This window comes from Rhinopithecus roxellana, chromosome 10 (assembly GCF_007565055.1).
Source record: "Rhinopithecus roxellana isolate Shanxi Qingling chromosome 10, ASM756505v1, whole genome shotgun sequence".
In the NCBI taxonomy this organism is placed as follows: domain Eukaryota; kingdom Metazoa; phylum Chordata; class Mammalia; order Primates; family Cercopithecidae; genus Rhinopithecus; species Rhinopithecus roxellana.
In genome coordinates this window covers 8,839,431-8,865,859 of record NC_044558.1, presented here as the reverse complement: position 1 = coordinate 8,865,859, position 26,429 = coordinate 8,839,431, and the positions used below count along the sequence as shown (strand labels likewise).

The 26,429-nt window shown below is 41.9% G+C and overlaps 1 protein-coding gene across 6 annotated transcripts in view; it reads right to left on the bottom strand.

Annotated features, from left to right (window-relative positions):
* The window catches only part of ERC1 (ELKS/RAB6-interacting/CAST family member 1), a 540,835-nt gene that overhangs the window by 60,785 nt on the left and 453,621 nt on the right, over window positions 1-26,429 (bottom strand). For all 6 annotated transcript variants that reach the window (XM_030938664.1, XM_010363554.2, XM_010363555.2 and 3 more), the window contains one exon: window positions 3,789-3,977. In XM_030938664.1, coding sequence (XP_030794524.1) covers window positions 3,789-3,977 — 189 coding nt within the window. The remainder of the gene's footprint in view (window positions 1-3,788; window positions 3,978-26,429) is intronic.

Genomic DNA, 26,429 nt, shown 5'->3' with positions numbered 1-26,429 from the left:
ACAGGGTATACTTTTTTTTTTCTTAACTACTTGTGTATCTCGTTCTTTTTTTCTTCTCTCTTTGACTTTGTCTCTCTCTCTTTGACTTTCCTTTTGCCTCTCTCTCTCTCTCTGCCTGTTTTCTTCTCTGTCTCTTTCCTTTCTCTCTCTCTGCTGGTCTTTCCTTGCCTCTGCCAGCCACTTATGCTGCTGTTCTCTCAACCACCGTGTGTTGGGGGCGGGGGATCCAAAGCAAGCTGGTCTGGGTTCCTTGGCTTACAGGTTACCTTGTGCCATACCTTTGAAACAAGGGACCTGTCAAGGCTTCCTTCTAATGGCCAACCTACCTCTAATGCTGGCCAGTCTATCTTAACAAAGTTTTAAGTTTTCCTGGTGTTATAGTACTCCACAGTCTCCCTTAAATCCCTTTTTTTTTTTTTTGAAAATTTTCAATATAGTTGCTAGTGGAGTGGGCTTACTTTGTGCCTCACCCATGTTTCCTCAAGACAAAACACCATGCTCACACCACACACACACCACAAAAGAACAGGTAAAAAGGGCACACACACACTTTTGTAGTTTACACCAAACCAAAATCAAAACCAAAATCAGAGTATGCAGAAATCCAAGCCAGGTCAAAACCAAAACCAAAGTATCAAGCAATCCAAGTCAAGTCAAAAACAAAAACCAAAGTGCCGGTACAGGCACATCATGGGTGATCAGGCCACGCTTCCACTCAAATGGAGTAGTCAAGTTCCCAAGACGGGTCCTGTCAAGCAATTCAAACCAAGTCAAAACCAAAACCAAAGTGCCGATAAAGGCACACCATGGGTGATCAGGCCACGCTTCCACTCAAACGGAGTGGGCAAGTTTCAAAGACTAGTCTTACCAAGTTTTAGATGACCAGACTCCAAGTGCCCATTCCTTCCCGATGTTCAGCCACTGCACTGATCCTCCACGGGGGCCTGCCACACACTGCTCTGGCGAGGCATCCCACCGGAGCAAATGCCTACTCGGGAGCGCTCTCAGGATCTGTGTTGCTGGGGCTAGTTGGAGTCCCCGCAGGGATGTTCCACAGGGCAGGCTTAAGCCGCCTAAGGAGCTGCCTCAACCATCCGCCAATCGCCTCGCTTCCCAGTCAGGGAACCAAGAAATGTAGCAGGACAAGCGGCAGACAAAACTCCTCAGACACCGAGTTAAAGAAGGAAAGGGTTTATTCGGCCGGGAGCATCGGCAAGACTCCTGTCTCACGAGCGGAGCTCCCTGAGTGAGCAATTCCTGTCCCTTTTCAGGGCTCACAACTCTAAGGGGGTGCATGTGAGAGGGTTGTGATTGATTGAGCAAGCAGGGGGTACGTGACCGGGGGCTACACGCACCGGTAATTAGATCGGAACAAAACAGGACAGGGATTTTCACGGTGCATTTCTATACAATGTCTGTAATCTATAGATAACAGAACCAATTAGGTCAGGGGTCAATCTTTAACTACCAGGCCCAGGGTGTGGCTCTGAGCTGTCTGCCTGTGGATTTCATTTCTGCCTTTTAGTTTTTACTTCTTCTTTCTTTGGAGGCAGAAATTTGGCATAAGACAATATGAGGGGTGGTCTCCTCCCTTAGTTAGGCTGTGAAATATGTCTACGTACTATTAGGCAATATTCACATCATGGGAAAGTAAGTACAGCTCTAAGGGTCACCAGTTTGCATTTCTTGACTTGAGGGTTGTCACTGTCATCTTTAATATCACACCACAGGAAGTTCTGTATTAAATACAATTTACCTTCACACCATGAGTAAACAAACAATATTTAACAAATAGAAAGTATTTAGCTAGAAATAGTGCATAGCTTCAGGCCCGGTGTGGTGGCTCACGCCTGTAATCCCAGCACTTTGGGAGGCTGAGATGGGCGGATCACGAGGTCAGGAGATCGAGACCATCCTGGCTAACACGGTGAAACCCCATCTCTACTAAAAATACAAAAAACTAGCCGGGCGCGGTGGCAGCGCCTGTAGTCCCAGCTACACGGGAGGCTGAGGCAGGAGAATGGCGTGAACCCGAGGGACGGAGCTTGCAGTGAATGGAGATCACGCCACTGCACTCCAGCCTGGGTGACAGAGCGAGACTTGGTCTCAAAAAAAAAAAAAAAAAAAAAGAAATAGTGCATAGCTTCAAAGTTCTGATGAAGAGTTTCAGTAAGTTTACAACACCTGTGCATTTCGTTAGACTTCTCTTGGTATGATGAAGTCTACAAGGGGTAAGGAATATAAGTAAACTAGGAGTTAAGTGAATATTTCAAAAACTGATCTATTTTTCTCTTTTTCTGTTTCTATGTCTCAATGTTTATTCACTTTTTCTTTCCTTCACTTCCCATGTCTGTACTCTATCCCTATTCTCATCCTGTCTTCTGTTTCTTTTATTCCTAGTTTTTTGTCTCCAGGCTAGCCTTACCTTGTCTTTTACTGAATTAAAAATCACAACATGTACAAAAGAGAATCACTGGATTTTTACAGGTGAGAGTAGACAGAAAATGCAGTATAGGGAGTACTATAGGCGGAATGTTTACTCTCCTCCCCTCAGTTCCTACGGTGAAATCCCAACCTCCAACGTGATGGTGTTAGGAGGGGGGCCTTTGGGAGGTGATTCGGTCATGAGGGCAGCAGTATGCAACAGGACAAAAGGAACCAGAAACCAACCCTGCTGGGGGCTGGTCTGGGACTTCCAGCCTCCAGAACTGAGAGCAGTAAATGTCTGCTGTTTATCAGCCGCCCTGTCTGTGTTACTTTGTTTTAGCAGCCTGAATGGTCTAAGACATGGGATTAACCTAAACTACTCAGACTTTCCTTCAGGGGCTACCACTTCATGTAGTAACCTACGGCAATGTTAACAGAACGTCCTTAGTCTTCTCCCTTATAAATCAGCCCTTTCTGATACCTGAGTAAGTTATAAGAGGCAAGAATCGTACTTCCTTTAAAAGGTAACTCCAAATACCTGTTCAAGACTATTCTTTGCCAAGAATCTTGAATCTAAGAGGAAAATGGTGGTTACCAGGGGCTGGAAAGATGTTGCTAAAAGGTTACAAAATATCAACTAGATAGGAGGATTAAGTTCAAGAGATCTAGTGTACAATTGGCCAGGTGCAGTGACTCAGGCCCGTAATCTCAACACCTTGGGAGGCTGAGGCGGGCGGATCACTTGAGGTCAGGAGTTCGAGACTAGCCTGGCCACCATGGTGAAACCTCATCTCTACTAAAAATACAAAAAACTAGCCAGGCGTGGTGGCGGGCGCCTGTAGTCCCAGCTACCTGGAAGGCTGAGGTAGGACAATGGCGTGAACCCGGGAGGTGGAAGTTGCAGTGAGCTGAGATCGTACCATTGCACTCCAGCCTGGACAACAGAGCAAGACTCTATCTCAAAAAAAAAAAGGAAAAAAAAGATCTAGTGTACAACATGCTGACTAGACTGAACAACAATGTATTGCCGAGAGTAGATTTTAAAGTGTTTTCACCACACATACACACAGAAAGTATGTGAGGAATGTGTATGTTAATTAGCTCTATTTAGCCATTCCACAATGTACACACATGTCAAAATTACATGTTGCACAAATATACATTTTTAATTTGTGAATTTAAACAAATAAAACAGTAAAAAATCAATTAAAAATCAGTTAAAAAATGGTATCTGGAAACCCCTCCCCACCCCAAAATCTTGAATCTAAACATGGAATTCCCCAAGGTAGCTCCCACTGCATCAACCTACACAGCAACTGGATTTTCACAGGCTCTTTTCAATGTGTGAGTGAGAAGCTCACCTGTCCCCGGGTCATCTTCTGCAGCTCATTCTCCCAAGCCGCCTGGTCATCGTCCAAGTTATAGGAAGCTGGTGGAGTGAGTCCACGGAGGATCAGGGGGTCTCGGTCATGGCAGAGAGCTGTCAGGTGTCCAATGTACAACTTTAATTTACTTCTATTTTGGTCAAGTTCTAAGAGGGGCTGGATGATCTGAGGCAAAAAAAAAAAAAAAAAAAGAAAAAAAAATGAGGAAAGTCAAGGTCAGTCTGAAACGAGAGGTTCAAATATTCTTTATGCCTCCCAAGTCAAAGAAAATTGACCGAAGACTAAAGCTCTTCTAATCACTACTGAAATCTTCAGGATTACAGAAGCATTTTCACATACTGTCACACGTTGACGCTGTCACACCCAGCCACCCTTCTGGGAGGCAGGAAGAGAATGCTGGCTTAATATATCCACACCAGACGGATAGCTCTGTAGTGAGGCAGGGATTAAGCACAGGACTAACTCATTTTTACTAGAGATGCTATTCCTGATACAGAAAGACTCCAGTTACCTCACAATTTCTCTTTTCACTTATTTATGAGTAGATTACAAAAACCTGCTAGTGAAAGCTGCTCATCTGAAAGCCTGGACTACATATACATCAAGTGTTCCTCCACCTCCTGGAATGGAAGAAAAATCCTGTCTCTGGAGAAAGTGCATGTTTTTCTTGGCCGAGAGACGTGATGAGGAAACTCATTACGAATTCTGCCTCATCCTGGCTTATGCTCCCCTCAGTTCATTTCACAGAGGTTATCCGATATTCTTCTGAAACAGCGACTGATAAATCCTTATATAACGCCTAGCACCTGACTTGCAGCCAGGGACTCTAAGATTCTTGGTTGGAACCCTGGTTCTGTGTTGTTCTTAAGTAACAGACTTGCTCTACGTTTTTTTCTTTTCTCCTTTCTTTCCCCTGCTTGAACAGCGACTCCTTCGATCCCTTCTGGAAGCACACTGAATGACGGATGACTCCTGCCCCAGGACTTCATTTGACAGCTCTCGTGACAATAGTCTGGCCAGGTATTTGGTAGCTGGTCAAAGCCTGGAGTGTTCAGGAAGAGAGTGGGGCCAGATCTCACATCACAGAACACTGAAGCATTACAGCAGCACCTGCCTGACACACAGCAGCTGTGAGCACTGTGAAGCACTGCCAAAATGCTGGCGGTTCTCAGCGTGTTCCCAGGGCTCACACGGCAGAGGTCTGCACCTGTTGCATGTCACCAGCCTGGCAACTTTCATGAACAGGACACCTCTGGCCTAACGAATGAATTGGGAGCTCAATGATCAAGTCAACAGAAGCAGGGTCTGGTATTACTTTCCACAGTAACACCGATCCCTCCTCGGACCCCCTCAGAGGACTGCTCCTGCCACCTTCCTTCCTTTCTTTTTAAACAAGAGTTTTTTAAGCAAATAAAGTTTAATGTTTTTATTATAAAAACAATATACACTTTACTCCAAAAAATGTGGGGGAAAAAAAGAAAAATATAAAGGAAGTAAGACAAGTGCATACACTTCCACCAAGAAGTAATCATGTGGCCGGGCGCAGTGGCTCACGCCTGTAATGCCAGCACTTTGGGGGCCGAGGAGGGCGGATCACAAGGTCAGGAGATTGAGATCATCCTGGTTAACACGGTGAAACTCCGTCTCTACTAAAAACACAAAAAATTAGCTGGGTGTGGTAGCAGGCGCCTGTAGTCCCAGCTACTTGGGAGGCTGAGGCAGGAGAATGGTGTGAACCCGGGAGGTGGAGCTTGCAGTGAACCGAGATTGTGCCACTGCACTCCAGCCTGGGCGACAGAGCGAGACTCCGTCTCAAAAAAAAAAAAAAAAAAAACAGAAGTAATCATTTGTAACATTTTGGTAATTTTCCTGCCAAGTCTTTTAATACATTTATATAAATCAGCTTCTAACAGTATCATACCTCACATTTTGCTTGATACATTGTTTATCTATTTAACATTATATTGTGAGTACTGTTCACTACATTATATATGTATATATATAAACCTATATATATGTATATAAACCTATTTTCAGTGAAAATAGGTTTTTAATGGCTGTATAATAAATACAGCACATTTTCTTTGTTTCTAATACTATTTCCAGGAAATAATTAAAAGAGAATAAAGAGCAAGGACTAAGTGGCTGAAACAATCTTTAGCTTACTAAAAAGATCAGAGTTCAGTTTAGGCCCACACAGTATATAACACAGAAGCTGGAGCCTGGCTAGACAAACCAGAGAAAATTAATCAATTTAGCATTACTTTTGTTTTTAAAGTACTCTCTCTCACTCTAAGGATAAACAATAAACACCAAAGTGCTGCTGTGGAAGGCTCCTGGGCTCCATGAGACTCCTCATCAGCAGGTTTATGGTACCAGTTCTGTGCTGGAATTTCCTGCCTATGAAGGCCTGACAACACAGCCAGTCACAGAAGGAAGATGGTGTTTCAATCAAGTAGAGAATTTAGAGTGGGGGAGTTGGATAGCTTTTTGCAAACAATACCAACCTTTCAAAAATATTGTATTTTATTTCTGGGCATACACGTGTACTTGTGGTTGGGCGTGATGGAGCATGCCTGGAAACCCAGCACTTTGGGAGGCCAAGGCGGGCAGATGACTTGAGGTCAGGATTTCCAGAGCAGCCTGGCCAACATGGTGAAACCCTGTCTCTACTAAAAATACAAAAATTAGCTGGGCGTGGTGGCATGCGCCTGTAGTCCCAGCTATTTGGGAGGCTGAGGCTGGAGAACAGCTTGAACCTGGGAGGTGGAGGCTGCAGTGAGCAGAGATCGCACCACCGCACTCCAGCCTGAGTGACAGAGTGAGACTCTGTCTCAAAAAAAAAGGATACTCATTGTGGAAAGTTTAAAAAGAATTCCAGGCCGGGCGCGGTGGCTCAAGCCTGTAATCCCAGCACTTTGGGAGGCCGAGACGGGCGGATCACGAGGTCAGGAGATCGAGACCATCCTGGCTAACACGGTGAAACCCCGTCTCTACTACAAAAATACAAAAAACTAGCCGGGCGAGGTGGCAGGCGCCTGTAGTCCCAGCTACTCGGGAGGCTGAGGCAGGAGAATGGCGTAAACCCGGGAGGCGGAGTTTGCAGTGAGCTGAGATCTGGCCACTGCACTCCAGCCTGGGTGACAGAGCGAGACTCCTTCTCAAAAAAAAAAAAAAAAAAAAAAAAAAAAAGAATTCCAAGTGCAATCTTTAAAGGTAAAATTACTTTAAATGCAAGTACACTTTGTGCACTGATGACGGAACTGTCTGATCATGGGTCTATTACTACATCCTCCATGATGCCAAGTAACGTGTCCCTATTTCATTCCCCATTTTTTAAAAGCTTGGTTTTCTCTATCTTCTTTCACAGATACATTGATTTAAAAAAATCACTTTTGGGATTTTCATTGAGTTTGTGCAATTTATTCCCATTCTCTTAGTGCACATGCGCATGTTTGAGTGCACACAGCTACCATCACAAATACCACATCTGGGATGCAAAGGCTGAAAGAGCTGATTATCTTAGGTAATTACTTTTGATTGACAAACTGGCAGAAAAAAGTATGACCACGAAGAAAGGGGACAATGTGATAAATGGTCACATTGAGAAGGTCAAATTCCTTACAGTAAAACAGAATTTAAAAAGATATTATTAGCTCACTCCTACCACTACTATGACTGTGGATGCTGACTTTTTAGGTCCTTATTCTTAATAAAAAATAAATTTCAGCTGGGCATGGTGGCTCACGCCTGTAATCCCAGCACTCTGGGAGGCCAAAGTGGGTAGATCACTTGACGTCAGCAGTTCGAGACCAGCCTGGCCAATGTGGTGAAACTCCATCTCTACTAAAAAAATAGAAAAATCAGCCAGGCATGGTGGCACATGCCTGTAATTCCAGCTACTTGGGAGGCTGGGGCAGGAGAATTGCTTGAACCTGAAAAGGGGAGGCTGCAGTGAGCCGAGATCGTGCCATTGTTCTCCAAGCTGGGGATTGTAGCGAGACTCTGTCTCAAAAGAAAAAAAAAAAAAATTTCAAATTGATGTAAATGCATTTTATACTGAAGGCTAATTGATTAAATAAACATGATGGCATTTGGTATTCTGAAAAATTTCAGAGTCCAACTGAAAACTTAAAAAATAAGGCTGAGGCCAGGTGTGGTGGCCTGTAATTCCAGCACTTTGGGAGGCCAAGGTGGGTGGATCACTTGAGGTCAGGAGTTCGACAGCAGTCTGGCCAACATGGTAAAACCTTGTCTCTACTAAAAATATGAAAAGTAGCTGGGTGTAGTGGCATGCACCTGTAGTCTCAGCTACTCAGTACACTGAGGTATGAGAATTGCTTGAACCTGGGAGGCAGAGGTTGCAGTGAGCTGAGATCACACCACTGCACTCCAGCCTGGGCAACAGAGTGAGACTCCATCACAAAAAAACAACCAAAAAAATAAGTCTGAGGCAGGGGGATCGCTTAAGGCCAGGAGTTTGAGACCAGCCTGGGCAACATAGCAAGACTCTGTCTCTATTTAAAAAAAAAAAAAAAAAAAATTGGCTGTGTGCGGTGGCTCACACCTGTAATCCCAGCACTTTGGGAGGCTGAGGAGGGCGATCACAAGGTCAGGAGATCACGACCATCCTGGCTAACAAGAGGAAACCCCGTCTCCACTAAAAATACAAAAAAAAAAAAAATTAGCCGGGCGAGGTGGCAGGCGCCTATAGTCCCAGCTACTCGGGAGGTTGAGGCAGGAGAATGGCGTAAACCCGGGAGGCGGAGCTTGCAGTGAGCTGAGATCGCACCACTGCACTCCAGCCTAGGCGACAGAGCGAGACTCCATCTCAAAAAAAAAAAAAAAAAAGAAAAAGAAAATTTTAAAAAGAATGAAATTCTAAATTGTTTATCCAGGATAAAAACTCATTTTACAAAGAAAAAATAGAGGCTGAGGTGATGGATTACTCTGATTTGATCATTTACATTGTATAGAGGTATCAAAATACCACATATACTTCCAAAATATGTACAAATACGATATATCAATAAAAATACAAACCTTTACTCCAAAACAAAACAAACAAACCCCACTCTATGCAATGACTAGAGTGTCTATTCTTTCTTCCCCTGTTAAAGGGAAATGTCTTAAAAAGAAAACTATAGAGCTTACTTCGTGAAAGCATATGAAACTGCCCAGCTAGCAGAGTCCCCAAATCTGTCCAGAAAAAAACTACTTAAGCCTCTCGGAACACATGAACCATGTCAATCACGTGGGAAATGCCCTTATCTCTTCCTTTTTCTCCCTATCTAATTTGAGCAGTCCGCTTAGAAAAGAAACTGTTTCCCACAAGGTAGAACTGCCACTGCCTAATCTCAACAGGGAAGAAGGACATTTCCCATAAGTTGTAACTTTTTTCCACATACGACCTCAACACATTGTCAAGGAGTCCTACTAAAAATCATCAGATATGTGGTCAGGCCAAATAGGTTGTACAGGTATGCTGAACTACAGTTAAATATACTTTTCTGCATCAGGAAAAAAAGAAGTTAAAAAGTGAACTTGTCACAATTATTTGCTTGTACCAAATATGATGCCAAAACGTCATTATGGCCCCAATGCTACATTTACATAATTGTTGAGGAAATTTAAATTATAAAAAGGGATGAGACATTTTTGGTTAAGTACTAAGAGCTTTGTTTCATCTTACAATAATTCATTGTTTATGTAGTAGATTCTCAAACAGGTTTCAGAGGCCAGCATTTGATGGCATAGTGACAGGACCAGTGATCTTCCAAAGGTATTTATTTTAACCCAGTTTCCACTTAAGTGAGGTTAGATAACTAATGGTCTTTAGGAAGATAGTTAAGCTGTTCCTGTATCATTCAATACAAATAGTAATAGAAGATTCTACAGCATTCCGCTTCTGCAACTCATTTATTTACGAGATCTAAACACACTTTCTTGAGCCATGTGACTTTAATATCTGGATGAAATGTGCAGAGTGAAACTTCTGTCCAATAGGTTTTTCTCTTCCCACTCGACTGTTTCTGTGCCAGAGAGTTACTCTAAGAACTCACCTTGAGAGGTATAATACAGCCTCCTCATAAAGACTAGACGAATAGCTACTGAACGTTATTTGGGGCTTAAGGTGTTTTCTCGTGGGGTACTAATATTTTGTTCTTTGAAAGATGTCATTTTTTATAATAATTTTTTTTTTTAATTGAGACAAGGTCTCGCTTTGTCACCCAAACTGGAGTGCAGTGGTGCAATCACAGCTCACTGACGCCTCAGCCACCTGGGCTCAGTGGTTCTCCTATCTTAGCCCTCAAAGTAGCTGGGACTAGACACATGCACCACCATACCTGGCTAATTTTAAAAATTTATTGTAGAGACAGGGCCTCACAATATCGCTTAGGCTGGTCTTTAACTCCTGGGCTCATGTGACCCTCCCGCCTCAGCTTCCCACCCAAAGTGCTAGGATTACAAGCATGAGCCACTGCACCCAGCCCAAAATACACCATTTTTTTAAAGCTAACATTATTGATCACTTGCTGTCTTCCTGGCAAATTATTTTTATATCTACTGTGATTCCTCTGTGGTTAGCTCAGAGCCCTGAAGTGGCTACAAAATCTTTCTGTTCTTTTTACCTGCTGAAGTCTTCAGAGGCAGGTTCAACTGTCCATATATTAACTGCATAAATGTTAGTGGTAGTTTTGATTTCTTGTTGGACTATCACTGCACTGCTGTCTCTCAACACAGACTACATTAAGAAAATCCCAGAATAACAGATTAACTTTCCATAAAAATTATCATCTTACAATGGCATTCTTATCCAGAAGCCCCAGCTGAGAGCTAAACTCTGAAAAGTAAAAGATGCAAGAAAGTAAAATTCATTAATTCTGCCTCAAAGTCTTTACCCTCAATAACTAAGACATCTTCTCAGTCAATAATGTACTTCAGGGTCAGGAAAATGAAGGATAGTATGTCAAGCCTCGTCACAAAGGTTTGGAGCAATGTGTTATGTTCTTATTTAAACACAGCTATTTTGTGAAAGAATAGAGTTCACAAAATCATATAATTCAGTTACCACTGAGTTCAGGTCCAGGGACCACTAGGTCACTGAGATGAATGAATGTTGATCAGAAATCTCACTACTAATAGAAATCTCTGGTTCTAAAAGTAGAAACTCTCTCCAGAAGTTTCAGATTTAAAGGGTTTTATGGTCTGACAAAGTGTAAGTGTGCCTATGAAAACCACAAAAGACTATAGGTTTTGAAATGCAAAGAAACGTGAGAATCACTTTTGAAAAAAACAAACGATCATTTCTTCTTCGTTTTACAACTCACAAATCTGTTGCCAATTTTTCTTTAAGCATGCATTACCACTCTAGCAAACAAAACACAACAAAACATCCTTTATTTCTGGACTCAGGTATGAAGAGAAAACATTATGTCCTCAAAGCTGTAAGGAGATGTGGAACAGTGTTCAGAATAAAATAAATCTTGAAATCTCAACTATAGAGCTGCTAACCGCATTCTGCCTATTCAATCTTCATTCAGTTAAAATCTCTTTTGCCTTACGCATTATAAAAAATGCTACTCAAAAGAAATCTAAGGGATGTGCATAGGGAACAGACTGTTAGGGGCTTGCCTACTAGTGAGGGAAGGACATTTCTGGCTGAGTACATCTATGTATCTCTTCATGTGCTACAAAGGATGTCAAGACTGTAGGCTTCTCTATACTTGCTTTAGTACTTGGAAACTTGTAAGATACATTAAAACCAGGTCATTCATCACCAGGTGGGCTAATATGTATATACAGATGAGCACAGCACATAGAAAAGGGGTGAAAAGTGAAAAGAATGCTACTGGGAGGCACAGAAGCTATTATTACAAGCCAACCAATCAAGGGTACATACAGTACGCACCCTGAAAGGACGGCTGCTAAAAGTCAACGAGATAACCAGAAACAAGTCAAGAACGCCACTCAAGAAAGCCACTTACTGCTGCACTCAGAAATTCCAGGAGCAGAAATGTGTTCCAAAATTCTTTCTTGCTGTTAAGAGTTAACAAAGATGAGAAAACATTTTCAATTCAGTTCTCGGCTTGAGGCCTGGCTCCCCACAACAAATCACTCATTGTGTTTTAGTGAAAAACGGAAGAGTTAAATATAAGTGCATATATATATATATATATATATATATATATATATATACACACACACACACACACACATCTCTGAATGGCTTCCCTACTGTACATTACAGTTCCAGGGCTACAGATTTATGAATGAGACATTAGGGGCAAACATCTAGGAATGTGGAAGAAACATGAGGCAAAAGAGGGAGAAGCGAGTCATACTTTTGAAGCAGGCCAGTCCAACAAGGACTGACGCTGGATTTCAAAGGAAAAGCTAGTTAGGCAGTTGGTCACAGGGAAAAACAGTGGCTTTTAACTCCCTGTATGCCTGCGTGAACATGTAAACATCGAAACTGGTAACTCACACTCTATCCTGGCCCTCTGAGGCCTGGTGCCTCACGTGCCCTGCTGTAACTGCTACAGTCAAGCACAACAGCACCTTCCAGCATTATCACATGTCTGCTAGACAGACGGATCTGAAAAACGGCAATACGTTGGTTGCCTACGGGGCAAAACAGTGTAACAACCTCATAATCACATTTTATTTTCTCCTTTCTCTCCTATGGCATTGGGAGTGGAGGGGAAAAGCAAGTGGAGTTACCCAGGGCAAACGAGAGGGACCTCCTGACCTTGACAGCTCTCAATCAACAAGGAACAACATAACCAAGACGTGAACTGAAATGATGAGGAACACATTACAGGCTCCTCCTCAGTCCGCAAGACTACACAAAAGAGCCAAGGATGACTGTCTAGTCACTATGAGATTTGATGGCTTATCTGTACAAAGGCTCTTCTGTGAGTGGTAGTTATCTCAAGGTCAGGTTAAGAGGGCATGTGTGTGTGTCCATCTGCCTGTACATGGAAGGGTTGGGGGAGTAGGCAGAGACAGTTTGCCATTAGTCACCTTATTATTTGAACTCTAGTGTCAAACCAAACACAACAGACTATGCAGATATAAGTCTCCTGCCGAGTGCCCACAGATAGGCTATAGCCACTGAGGGTCTCATTATGTGTCTGGAGCCTGTGGTAGACGTGGCTTCTTATTAGAGTGCTTAATAAGAACACGGTCTAAGAGGGCACAGGTGGCAGGGAAGAAGAGTTAGCTATCACCTGAAATCCAAGGGAAACTATAAATATATCTGTAGCTGTGTGTAAATATCAGAAATGGGCACCTCTTCATTGGAGAAAGGCAAGTCACATACAGATATCTGATCTGGGCCAGGCGCGGTGGCTCACGCCTGTAATCCCAGCACTTTGGGAGGCTGAGGCGGGCGGATCACGAGGTCAGGAGATCGAGACCATCCCGGCTAACACGGTGAAACCCCGTCTCTACTAAAAATACAAAAAATTGGCCGGGCGCGGTGGCTCAAGCCTGTAATCCCAGCACTTTGGGAGGCCGAGACGGGCGGATCACGAGGTCAGGAGATCGAGACCATCCTGGCTAACCCGGTGAAACCCTGTCTCTACTAAAAAATACAAAAAAAAAACCTAGCCGGGCGAGGTGGCGGGTGCCTGTAGTCCCAGCTACTGGGGAGGCTGAGGCAGGAGAATGGTGTTAACCCGGGAGACGGAGCTTGCAGTGAGCCAAGATCCGGCCACTGCACTCCAGCCTGGGCGACAGAGCGAGACTCCGTGTCAAAAAAAAAAAAAAAAAAAAAAAAAAAATTAGCCAGGCGTGCTGGCGGGCGCTTGTAGTCCCAGCTACTAGGGAGGCTGAGGCAGGAGGATGGCGTGAACCCAGGAAGTGGAGCTTGCAATAAGCCGAGATCGCGCTATTGCACTCCAGCCTGGGAGACAGTGAGACTCCGTCTCAAAAAAAAAAAAAAAAAAAAAAAAGAAACAAATCTGATCTGTTAATGCTAACATAGGAAACAGCCAGAAAACTGTTTCTCACTTTAACAGGTGAGAAATGGTTGTGATTTGGTGTTTAAGAATGCATGGGGGCACAAAGTCCAGATGGGAGGAGAGATCTGAGCAAAAGGGCCCTCAGCCAATATTTTCAGCTTAGTTTTCTCTGAAAATAGTGGCCCAAGAACTTTGTATCACCAAGAGGATGAGGAAATGTTTCTTAATATTAAAAAAGAGCACTTCAAGAATGAAAGCAGTTCCAGGACAGAAGGCACTAAGGGTGCCTCCTTAGCTTCTTCCTCTCAGGACTATAAACTAAAACAAAGCTGGATTTTCAGGGGGACAGCTGCTAATTCCAGGAAAGCCATGGGTACATACCTGCCTCCCCCAACTCCAGCAGCTTTGGTTTGTTTCTGTATACTACTGTTCTCTTGCTTTCTTCTCCTACCTCCCCTCTCTCCTTCTGACCTGCCCACAGGAAGAATCTTTACTTCCACTCCACACATGCACTAAAAAATCTCATACATTTGAGAAGCTAATAAGGACCCTGGCTGCTCTGATAGAGTTGTACTTCCTGGACTTACATCTGCTATAGTCAATCAGGAAATCATCTTTAAAAGGCAAATTCTTTCTGAAAATTTTATATACCATGAACAGATCCCATGGATTAACGATTTCCAGACATCACCCCTTTCACCTTGACAGTAATCCAGACTTTGGGTGGAAAAAAAGATTTGGGAAAAACAAACATGAGAAAGACGGCTTTCTCTACCAGCTTCCTTTATTTGAGAATAAAACCTCCCATGCAGTCATTGAATTATTCTCTCTCAGAACGTTAAACTGCACAGCACAACACAAACTGATGGTCATCACCACTTCAATATTAATAGTTGTGGATGCTTAAGCAAAGCTTTATTATTTGAAGATATACCATTGACTAAGACAAAAGAGGCTCAGCATGGCAAATACCAGAGATACTACAAATGGTGGCTGATGTTTTAAGTGAACAGCCAGGAGAGTTCAAGATTAAACAACCTGGACCAGAATTAGCCTAAGGATCTCCAGACAGATGACCCTTTGGGCATATATATCACCTGTCTCTGGAAGAAGGACCCATGTGCTCTGTTGCCCTCTACTCCAAACACAGGATTATTAAGCAGGGACTGGAGATCAATTCTGAAGGGCAGTGGCAAAGTGAGGCAGCCCTACTGGAAAGTGGGAAGTGAAATGGGCAGAAAGAACAAAACCCAGCATTTGACAGAACTGACTGATACTCATGGGGGAACAGCAGAGTACCAGGAAGTGAAAAAATGGGGTGCAGGCAGGCCATAGAAGGAAGTTCCAAGGTACCGTGGTATATACATTGAGACTGAAGCACAAGTAACTACTTGAGTCAAAAGAGAGTAAGCAGGCTCCTAGTTTAGCTGTAAAGTGACTTGATAGTAAAAAAGAAAAAGGAAAAAGTTAAGCTTGCATAGAATCTTCATATATCTATTTTTTAATCTCCCAGACTCTCATACCAGTGCCACCTTTTAGTACTCATAAAAAAGCTACTGCACAAAGGAAGCCACGACCAATTTTAGTGAGGAAATCCAGAGGATGCAGACCACGTTTTTGATATAATCAGATAATCTAATATATTATGGGTGTTTAGAAAATAGGAAACAGAATAAAGAGTGAAATGATAAAATCTAACTCTAGAAATCAAGCAAAGAAAAGGGATAAGAGCAAGCAGAACATGACTTTACTGCACCATGTTAATCTGCTCTTGTTTGTAGCTGCTTTTCCCTGGTTCTCCTACCAGCGAGTATCCATATATATATATAGATATAGATATATATATGGTGTGATCACAGTGGTGTGATCACAGCTCACTGCAGCCTCAGCCTTGGGGAGTATACTTTTGATAGCACAGACACAGCAATTCCTACTTCAACGGTAGGAAAAGCGCTCTCCATGCTTTAAGCAGTCAGCCCAAATATACACAACATACAATTCTGAGAAATTCTCCATACTCAAGTTGCCTTGTGGGCTTCAGCAACTGTAATCTTCTTGCATGAGATGCTACTGTTGACAGGAAACAGAAAGCCTTTGTTGGACCATTCAGAGGGAGTAAAGTCTCTGCCATGTTGTTCATTTACGCAGTAAGATCTCATGCTATTGGTCAGATACATTTCTAATTAATAAACCATCCTCTAGCTAGCAAACCATCCACACATCATTTCCCAGATGCAGCATTTCAAGGAATACTGCAAAGTCATTCTAAGGTGGGTGTGTGTGCCTCCGACTACCTGTGAGCTTAGTGCTGTACATTCTATGTACGAGAAGGTTTTCAGCTCCCCCTGATTTCATTAACACATTTTGTCTCAATGATCATGTATTTCTGTACACCAGAATAAAGCATCAGGTTAACATGCTATTTAAAACGTACACGTGCATATAGCTACGAAATATCTGATTGGCTGGAGCCAGGCTCCTCTGAACTAGGACTCCTACCCCTGCCATCTCTTGGAGCAATTACAACTTGTACCTTCCAGGAAAGCACAGCTGTTTGCCTGGATGCTTGCCCTTATCTGCTCTCACGTCAGTTACTTCCCGCATGAAATTTTTTTTTTTTTAAGACGGAGTCTGGCTGTGTCGCCCAGGCTGGAGTGCAGAGGCGCAATCTCGGCTCACTGCAAGCTCCGCCTCCCGGGTTCACGCCATTCTCCTGCCTCAGCCTCCGGAGTAGTTGGGACTACAGGCGCCCGCCACCACGCCCGGCTAATTTTTTGTATTTTTAGTATAACAGTATTTGTATTTAGTATAACCAGGAGATAAACATCCTGGTTCAGTTCTCAGAAGAGATAACAATATGAATACTGGATTTTTAAATAGTGACCCAACAACAAAATGATTACGTGACCAAATGTAAGATGCTTTCATTTGATTCTAGAATACCAACAGCAAAATTTTAATAACTTACTTCATATTCACATGAAAACCCAGACAATCTAATACCTAATTTCTAGGTTTGCCAAATCCCCCCTCCAACAAACAGTTTGTGATCCTAGTCTTGAAATTCAGGAAGAAACAGTGATATGTGTTCAGTAGTGACTATCTTTCAATGAAAAGAAATAAAGTTTTGCTAACAAGTGTTTTGCCTTAAAACCTGAATTTTCACCAAAAAGAAGAAGCCATCTGTTTTGAATATTTTATAGACCAAGCCTCTATTTGTGCTCTGCTTTGATCTCCTAGCATAATAGGAAGCCAGTGATACAGTCCAGCTACACCTCAATCAAGTGTGCTCATTTAATTTATCCCAGAAATGCCAAGCCAGATCCAGCTGGAAACTTTAGCCTCGTCGTCCTAGGATCAGGAAGAAGAAGGAAGACACATCAGGGAGAAAAGCTCTTTTGTTTTGGTTGATAATGCAGTTTTGTGTCTAAGAAAAATATTCCTTTAACCCAAAACAGATAGTAATCCCGAAGACAGAGACTGTGTATAGAAAGTAACAAATTAGCAGGGAGCTGAGGACAAGTTAATGAAAGCAGTACTGTAGAGTCCTATTGTAACGAGTCTGCTGTTTAATATTTAAGATAAAATGTGAGTTGAATCATATCCTGCACAACATAACTCTATAAAATCAAAATGTGATATAATACGCAAGTGTTAGGCCTGTCTTCCAAAACTGGTATTAAAAAAGGTCAAATCATAGGCTGAGGGCGGTGAGTAATGAACTTAATGATATAACATTCTAGAAAGCACACTAGGTATTGACTGGAGCTAAGATCAGCCTGGGACACTAATACACATGAATGGAATCAAATTATAGGATAACCTATTAGGGTGCAGGGAGAAACCGAAAGATTAAAAATAGCTACTACACTGCATAAAACTGTAAATAACATACATGCAACTTTTCTTTAGGGCAAAACTCATCAATGTTTTCATTTAATAAATATTTATTGAGCCCTGTCGGGTCCCCACATTTACAGATGACTGTGTGGGAAAAAGTAATACATGAAGAGTTTTATTTCTTACAAAGTACAAAGATATTTTGTTGTCCAGGAAGAATGTTTAAATCACAAATAATACCACAAATAGGGCAAGACAGCTCTTCCTCATTAGTAAAATGCCCATAATCATTAAGACATGAACCCACAGATCTGAGTGCATATGTTCCAGAGATGCTTCCAATGCTATATAATTTTCAGTCTCAGAAATAAATCAAGTGAGTCACAGGACAATGCCACCTTAAATCACTCAACAGAAACCACAGAAATGCAGGATCTACCTATGAAACACTATAAATGATGTATCAAAATATATTAAGTAAAAGGTTCTATCCCAAATTACTTACAATGCACTCATGTAGCCTAAGAGGTCTCTGCCTCGACGTCACCCTCACTGTCATTCAGTGAGCACGTCCTATATGTCAGGCAAAGGGCTGAAGGCACTGACTACATTATTCTATTTAACTCTCACCATAACCTTTGGTATAGGTTTTACGATTGCCATTTAACAAATGAGGAATCTGATGCGTAGAGAAGAAGTTAAGTGACTTGTGGGCAGTTACACAGCCACCACACTGGATTCAGATTAGGTCTTAGGGCAAAGCATACTCTTTATCACCAAGTTAAAAGGCCCTCAAAATAATACAACTGCCCTGTAGGGGAAGGAACAGAAAATATGTTTTGCCAGTTTTATAGGTGGGATGCAATATATTAAAAAAAAGAAGATAGGAAATTTATAGTTGCACTGTTGTCATGTATCACAATTATGACACCACCACATAAGAGAAATAGTAATGTTGATCTGTGATACACCAAAATATAAACTGAGATTGCATTGGGGTGATAGGATTATGCGATCCTTTTTGTTTTCTATTTTCCAAGTAGTTACTATTGACTACAAATCTCTCTTCCAATCCAACTTCCTTATGTAAAAGTTCTGATATGTATCGAGGCACCCAGGTTTCACACAAAGAAGGCCCCCAGTAGTGATTTACACAGTATGAGTACTGTCTGCCAGGTAGAGAGCACACGTTATAAATCTAGGAGATATGGTGAGACCTACTTCTTTCTTGTCTGCTTCCGGAATGGGAAAATGGAATTGAGTATGCTTTTGATGGTCATCTAGTTCTGGAAGGGTCTGTCTGGGATTTAAGAACACAAAGAGTAGGTGAAAGCAGGTCTGAGACACTTCCAGGCTGGTGTCCAGTTATCAGAGAAATCCTAGTTAAGAATAAAGTGAAGGCCGGGCGCGGTGGCTCAAGCCTGTAATCCCAGCACTTTGGGAGGCCGAGACGGGCGGATCACGAGGTCAGGAGATCAAGACCATCCTGGCTAACATGGTGAAACCCCGTCTCTACTAAAAATACTAGCCGGGCGAGGTGGCGGGCGCCTGTAGTCCCAGCTACTCGGGAGGCTGAGGCAGGAGAATGGCGTGAACCCGGGAGGCGGAGCTTGCAGTGAGCTGAGATCCGGCCACTGCACTCCAGCCCGGGTGACAGAGCAAGACTCCGTCTCAAAAAAAAAAAAAAAAAAAAAGAATAAAGTGGCTGGGCACGATGGCTCACACCTGTAATCCCAGCACCTTGGGAGGCCGATGGGGGGGGTGGGGGGTGGATCATGAGGTCAGGAGTTCAAGACCAGCCTGGCCAAGATCGTGAAACCCTATCTCCACTAAAAATACAAAAAAAAAAAAAAAAAAAAAGCCGGGTGTGGTGGTGGCCGCCTGTAATCCCAGCTACTGAGGAGGCTGAGGGAGGAGAACCGCTTAAACCCCAGAGGCGGAGGTTCCAGTGAGGTGAGAGAATGCCACTGCACTCTAGCCTGGGCGACACAGCAAGACTCCGTTTCAAAAAAAAAAAAGTATATAAACCTGCCTATAGTGTTCCAGGCATTGCAGCTCTCCAGACATATATGTTCTAGGGGGCCACTAGAAGGAGGGCAGACACAGCTGTTTTGAAGGAATCCCAATGGTTCTGAAACTTACATGGAGAAAAAATGGTTTTACGAAAAAAGTGGAAGATGGAATGTGGCCCAGTCACAAACCACGCTAAATTATGAAGAAAAAAGAGTGATACATTGAATTTAGAGGTACAAAGACAGAACATGGTAAGAAAAACTAGGGTAGAATTAGGAAATAAAAGAGCATTATATTTATATGATAATGTTGGCAGAGCTTTCAAATCTGAAATAGTATGCATTACTATACCACATTAGATGAACTACTGTAGTCCACAAAACATATAATATAGTTGTGGACTAAATTTGGCAAAAGCTGTATAGTCTAGAGCAAAGATCCTAGAATTCTGGGAATTTCTGCAAGTTATCCAAAAGTAATTGAGTTCTAGAGAATATTAATGTTTAAGGAGAGAGACTAACCCGAAAAATCCAGAAATCTGGTATCCTCCAACATTAGTGAACGACTACAGCCTGCTCTTATTGACATTACTCTAACTTACTCGTAAAGAATGTCTAAAGGCTGGGCGCAGTGGCTCACATCTGTAATCCCAGCACTTTGGGAGGTTGAGGCGGGTGGATCACCTGAGGTCAGGAGTTTGAGACCAGCCTGGCCAACATGGTGAAACCCTGTCTCTACTAAAAATACAAAACTAGACGGGTGTGGTGGTGCGTGCCCTTGGGAAGTTGAGGCAGGAGAATCACTTCAACCCGGGAGGTGGAGGCTGCAGTGAGCAGAGATCGTACCATTGCACTCCAGCCTGGGCAATAAGAGTGAAACTCCGTCTCGAAAAAAAAAAAAAAAAAAAAAGAAGGGTCTAAAAACTCCCTGTGTTAGACTTCAGATACTATGCAAAAGCTATACAGAAATACATGTTGGCTACCGGCAGGTTAGTAAACAACAGCTATTAATTGTATGGCAAATCATGGATTTACAAACTACTTTCACATTCATTACATCGGTGCCTCAAGAAAAGTAGGATAGTTACCATCACGCCCACTTCAGAGATGAATAAACTGAGGTACCAAGAGGTTAATGGATTACTTTGAAGTCTCTGACCCTGATTCAATGCTTTTTCTATTAAGTAGGTGTCTACATTTTTCTTGGATAATTCATGTTACGCAGAAAAACAGACATATCTGACCCGTGAGGAATTTAAGAGCTCTGTGCATTAGGGCCAGAAAAATGATAAGTTGATTCTAATACTAAGTCTGTCAGGAAAAAAGTAACTTTGGCCATTAAAAGGCTGTGCTAACAGCTCTAAGTCACGTACACAGATCAACGTTGTCTCACAGTCATTCTGTAAGCCAAAAACACACCGAAGAGAAATGACTGCATGAGACCTTTGTTCCCAGGGGAATGATGATTATTGTAACCAATTCCTTTTCTGTCCCAGTCCTTGCTATGAGGAAAGGTTGGACAGGTACAGATGACTGGCATGTCTTAGTAGAGTCAGAGATTCAGGAATTTGGGCTGGTGACAATGCTGGTACAGAAAGTCTGTTTCTCTGCTGTTTGTCACAAGCTTCTACAAGTCTGTGGGGAAAGGGAAGAAAGCAGAATGCAGAAGAGGTTGCCATCCACTGTAACAGGAAAATATCCTATCCCCACAAGAGAGGTGGCTACGTCATCACACTAAAAAGTGCTCTCACTGCCAATTACCAAGCACAATCCAGTGTAACTGTCTACTAAAATTATGTCTGTGCTTTATATTCCAGGAAGTAGATAGCTTTCTTTACACAACAGAAACACAAATGTAAAGAAATAATACTCTTGGCAGCAAAGATTCTAACCCTGTTCTACTCTAAGCAGGAGCATGCTAGTCCAACCCTTAACTCCCCACAAAAAATTAGCAGGCAACTGAACAATAAGAAAGAAAAAAAAAAGGTTCTTAGGTTTTAAGGATTTAAGAAAAAAGCTTCTGGAGGTTTCAAGCCACTCTGACATCTCCCTGGCTATGCGTTAGTGAGTTATTATTGACCTGTGGAGTAGAGACAGATTCTCTTTCTCTCTCTCTCTCTCTCTCTCTCTCTCTCTCTCTCTCTCTCTCTCTCTCTCTCTCAAGCTCTTCTCAAGACACACTTTTAGCAGACAGCTGGGTAAAGAGAATCACAGGGATTACTTCAATGTTTATTTCCTTTTCAAATGTCAAAACCAGTTTTACTTTGTTTACTTCTAGGGATAAAGAAACAAGAGGAAAAAGGGAAGATTATAGGGAGCTTCCTTAAGGCTGCATGGGTCTCTCCTATTTTCCTGCTTAAGACACCACTGCCTTGAGGATCTTTAGAATTAAGAAAAACTACTCTTCTTTTCCAATGATTCTTTCAGAGACATGAGCAACTACTCTTTTTAAATCATGATATGAAGAAGCTACTTTGTTTTAAACAGCTAAAGAACAGAATAGAATTGTACTTGTGTTGGTATATAGAGAATGAGCTTTGGTTCAAGTAAATATCAGGAAAGCAGTAAAAGTGTAGCCAAAGGTCCTAAGATCAGGTATTTATGAAGCTGTCCTTCCTGACCTGCTATTCCTCTCTACTGAAAACACCTGACATTGTATGTGCAATCATTAGTTTTTCTCTCAAGATTTAAGCTAGATTGCCTACTCATTCATTGTGTCATTACGAGCTGCTTCTTCCTTCAATGTTAGGTATTAGAAGGCTAGGACCAACGCTCAACCTTGGAAGTAACTGACTAACTTCCCGAAGTGCACACTATTTCATCCATAGCATCTCATCCACTCTGAGACTTAGAATAACAGATTATTATAAAAGAAACACACACACATGAAACTGTATTATCTGGCAATCTGCCACACAGAAAATACTAAAATTCAATATTCAACAAGTATTCACTGAATGCCTATTACTTGTTAAACATTTTTTACATCTGCCTTTTCTGTCACTTTGTAGTGCCAGAATGTAAACAATGTAAACAATGTATGGTTTGTGATCACAGTGAGATTAAACAGGTGTTAAAAGATAAACGCACATTAAAATGTTTAAGAGTTTATTTAAGCAGACCGCAATTCATTAATCAGGCAGTCTTAGGCCATAAGTGGTTGGGGGTTCTTCTGATGAAGAGATTGGGAGAAGACTTTTGTAAGGTGAAAGCAGAAGCAAGGTAAAGAAAATCCCTTATTGGTTAAAGTAGGGCAGTAATGTTTTTTGGATCATTCCAGTGGAAAGTCCCTGGTTAGAGGTTAGCCAGGCAGTTTCTGATTGGTTAAACTTAAGTATTGGGAAGCCCCGAGGTAGGGGGTTAGTTGGTGGTTTCTGATTGGCCTAGAATATGGCTGTTTACAAAAGTTGGGTTTCAGTTTGTTTATGTAGGAACTCAGGGCATTGGAGCTGCCTTAGCCTAATGGCCTCCCAACCAAAATTACACTGCATTTGAACCAGGTATATGAAAAAATGCTGAGCATCGTGAATCATCATACAAATGCAAACCATGATGAGAAACCATCACACACCAATTAAAATGGCTATTATTTTAAAACCCCAAAAAACAAAAAATAACAAATGCTGGAGAGGATGTGGAGAAAGGGGAACTCTTATACAGTGTAGGTGGCAATGTAAATTAGAACAGCTGTTATAGGAAACAGTATGGAGGGTTTTCAAAAAACTAGAATAGAACTATCATACGATCTAGCTATTATACCACCAGGTATACATCCAAAGGAAAGGAAATCAGTACATCAGAGAGATAACTGTACTCCCATGTTTAGTGCAGCACTATTTACAACTGCCGAGATATGGAACTAACCTAAGTATCCATCAACAGATGAATGGAGAAATGTGGCAAATATATATAAAATGGAATGCTATTTAGTGACAAAAAAAAAAAAAAAGAATGAAACTGTAATTTCAGCAACATGGATGAGCTGGGAGGACAATATGTTAGGTGAAAAAGTCAGGCACAGAGAGATAAATACCATATGTTCTCATTCATGTGCAGAAGCTTAAAAAGTTGATCTCACAGAAACAGAGAGTAGAATAGTGATTACTAGAGGCCAGGAAGGGTAGGGGGAAGGGGAAAGCCAGAGGTGGGTGAATGAATATAAAATTGCTTCTGCAAGAATTATAAAAGTGAGAGAAATCTAACCTAACCGACTCCATCTTGCTTCTAACCTCACAAGCTCACTCCCCTTGCTCATTCCTGGGCATAGGCCAAGCTAACTATGGGAGGAATTTAGTTTATAGTTTAACTTTGCAGCAAAAATGATAATCGGTCCTCTGCAAGCTGACCCCCTCTGGGGGCTGAAACCATCTTTGTGAGATGAATGAAAGGCCACAAGGTTAGGATTATGAGAAAAGACTGAATTCCTCTAAGACGTAGGTGTAGTTAAATGATAACCAGCCATTGTTCCCTAGCTTACTGTTTTTTTTTTTTTTGAGACGGACTCTTGCTGTGTCACCAGGCTGGAGTGCAGTGGCACGATCTCGGCTCACTACAACCTCTGCCTCCCTGGTTCAAGCAATTCTCCTGCCTCAGCCTCCCAAGTAGCTGGGACTACAGGCACGTGCCACCGTACCCAGCTGAATTTTTTTGTATTTTTAGTAGACATGGGGTTTCACCATGTTGGCCAGGATGGTCTCGATCTCTTGACCTCATGATCCACCCACCTCAGCCTCCCAAAGTGTCAGGATTACAGGCATGAGCCACCGTGCCCAGCCTGTTCCCCAGCTTACTTTTCTAAAATTGCTTACTCATCAAGAGTCATGTAGCTGGAGGTTACAAAATTTGTAACTTCCCCAATTGCTCCTACAGATAACATCACTGTTGTAAAACCTAAGATTGGTCTTTAAGATATTTTTGAGACTTTTGCATTCCGGCAACCAACTGACTCCACTCGGACCTGTCATTCATACCAAGGAACTGACTCAACTGGTCTTGTGACCCCCATCTAGAAACTGACTTAGTGTATAACGATAGTTTCTGACACCTCTATGATCTCAACCCCAACCAATCAGCAGTACCCATTCCCTGGCCCTCAGCCTGCTAAATTATCCTGGAAAACCCTAGCCTCTGAACTCTTGGGGAGGCAGATTTGAGAAATATCTCTCGTCCTCTGATCAGCGGCCTTGAGATAATTAAACTCTTTCTCTACTGTAATGCTTCTGTCTCAGTGTATTGGCTTTTCTGTGCAGTGGGTGAGAAGAATCCGCTGAGTGAGTAAAAGTACAGGTAGATGGGAGGAACAAGTTCTAGTGTTCTATAGCACTATAACATGACTGTAATTAACAACAATTTGTTATGTGTTTTTCAATAGCTAGAAGACTGAATTTTAAATGTTCCCAACACAAAGAAATGATACATGTCTGAGGTGATAGATATGCTAATTACCCTGATTTGAGCATTATACATTATACACATTTGTCAAAATGTCACTGTACCCCACAAACATGTAAAATTATTAGATGTCAATTTTAAAATAATAATAAAGGAAAAGATTTAAATATAACAATATAGTGCTTTATAATTTAAAAAAACCCCAAAATACCAAAAACAAACAAACACAAACACTGGGCTTGGGGAAGTAAACCAATAAATGCATACCCTTGCACTCCACACACTGTTCTTCTCACAAAGAAATACACTCATTTTGTCAAGAGTTCCAGATAACTTTCCTGTAGAGTTTTGCTGAAAAGTTTAACCTCGGCCGGGTGCGGTGGATCACACCTGTAATCCCAGCACTTTGGGGGGCCGAGGTGGGTGGATCACAAGGTCAGGAGATTGAGACCATCCTGGCTAACACAGTGAAACCCCATCTTTACTAAAAATACAAAACATTAGCCAGGCAAGGTGGCGGGTGTCTGTAGTCCCAGGTACTTGGGCGGCTGAGGCAGGAGAACGGTGTGAACTCGGGAGGCGGAGCTTGCAGTGAGCCAAGATCCAGGCACTGCACTCCAGCCTGGGTGACAGAGAGAGACTCTGTCTCAAAAAAAAGTTTAACCGCATTAAGCAAAACAAAAAATGTTAAAAAAAAAAAAAAAGGAAAAATCTCATTTAATTGATGTTGGGAAATTATTTAAGAGTCAGTCCCTGGTTCAGAATATTTTTCTGGATCCAATTTCTAAAAGATGGTCCCCAAATTTGTCTATTGAATGAAAAGTGCTTCAATTCATTAAAAAGCTCAGTTTGTAGCTGTCAAGTTGCCTAAATGTTCAGTCTTTGTAAAAGGTATAGGTGTGTATCTTTGTTAAAGGAAATGCTGAATGTGAACGTATTTAAAAATAATAAATTATGCAAATGATTAAAGACTTCTGAGCAGTTCAAATCAAGGAAGAACAAACAGTGTAATGCTTTACTACGCTAATAAAGCAACCAGTTAAATAAACAAACAAACAGCCCAGTTCCCAAGCAGAGAACAAAAGGCTAAATCAAAGCCTCATGGGCAGTTCTTTTCCATTTCAAAACCTTGAAATGTTTACCTAGGAAAGAGGAAGTTGCCTCTTTCTCTTCACTAAGAAAACTTTTCCAAATAATATTCAGTGCATGTTTTGAACACATCTTTTTTTTTTTTTTTTTTTTTTTTGCCAGAAAATCAGCATTACTTCTTTTTTAATTAGGAAAGTTTTAAAATTATAGTAAAATACACCTAACATAAAATTCACCATCTTAACCATTTGAAGTGCACAGTTTACGAGTGCTAAATACATTCACATTGTTGTGCAACCATTCTCCAGAACTTTTTC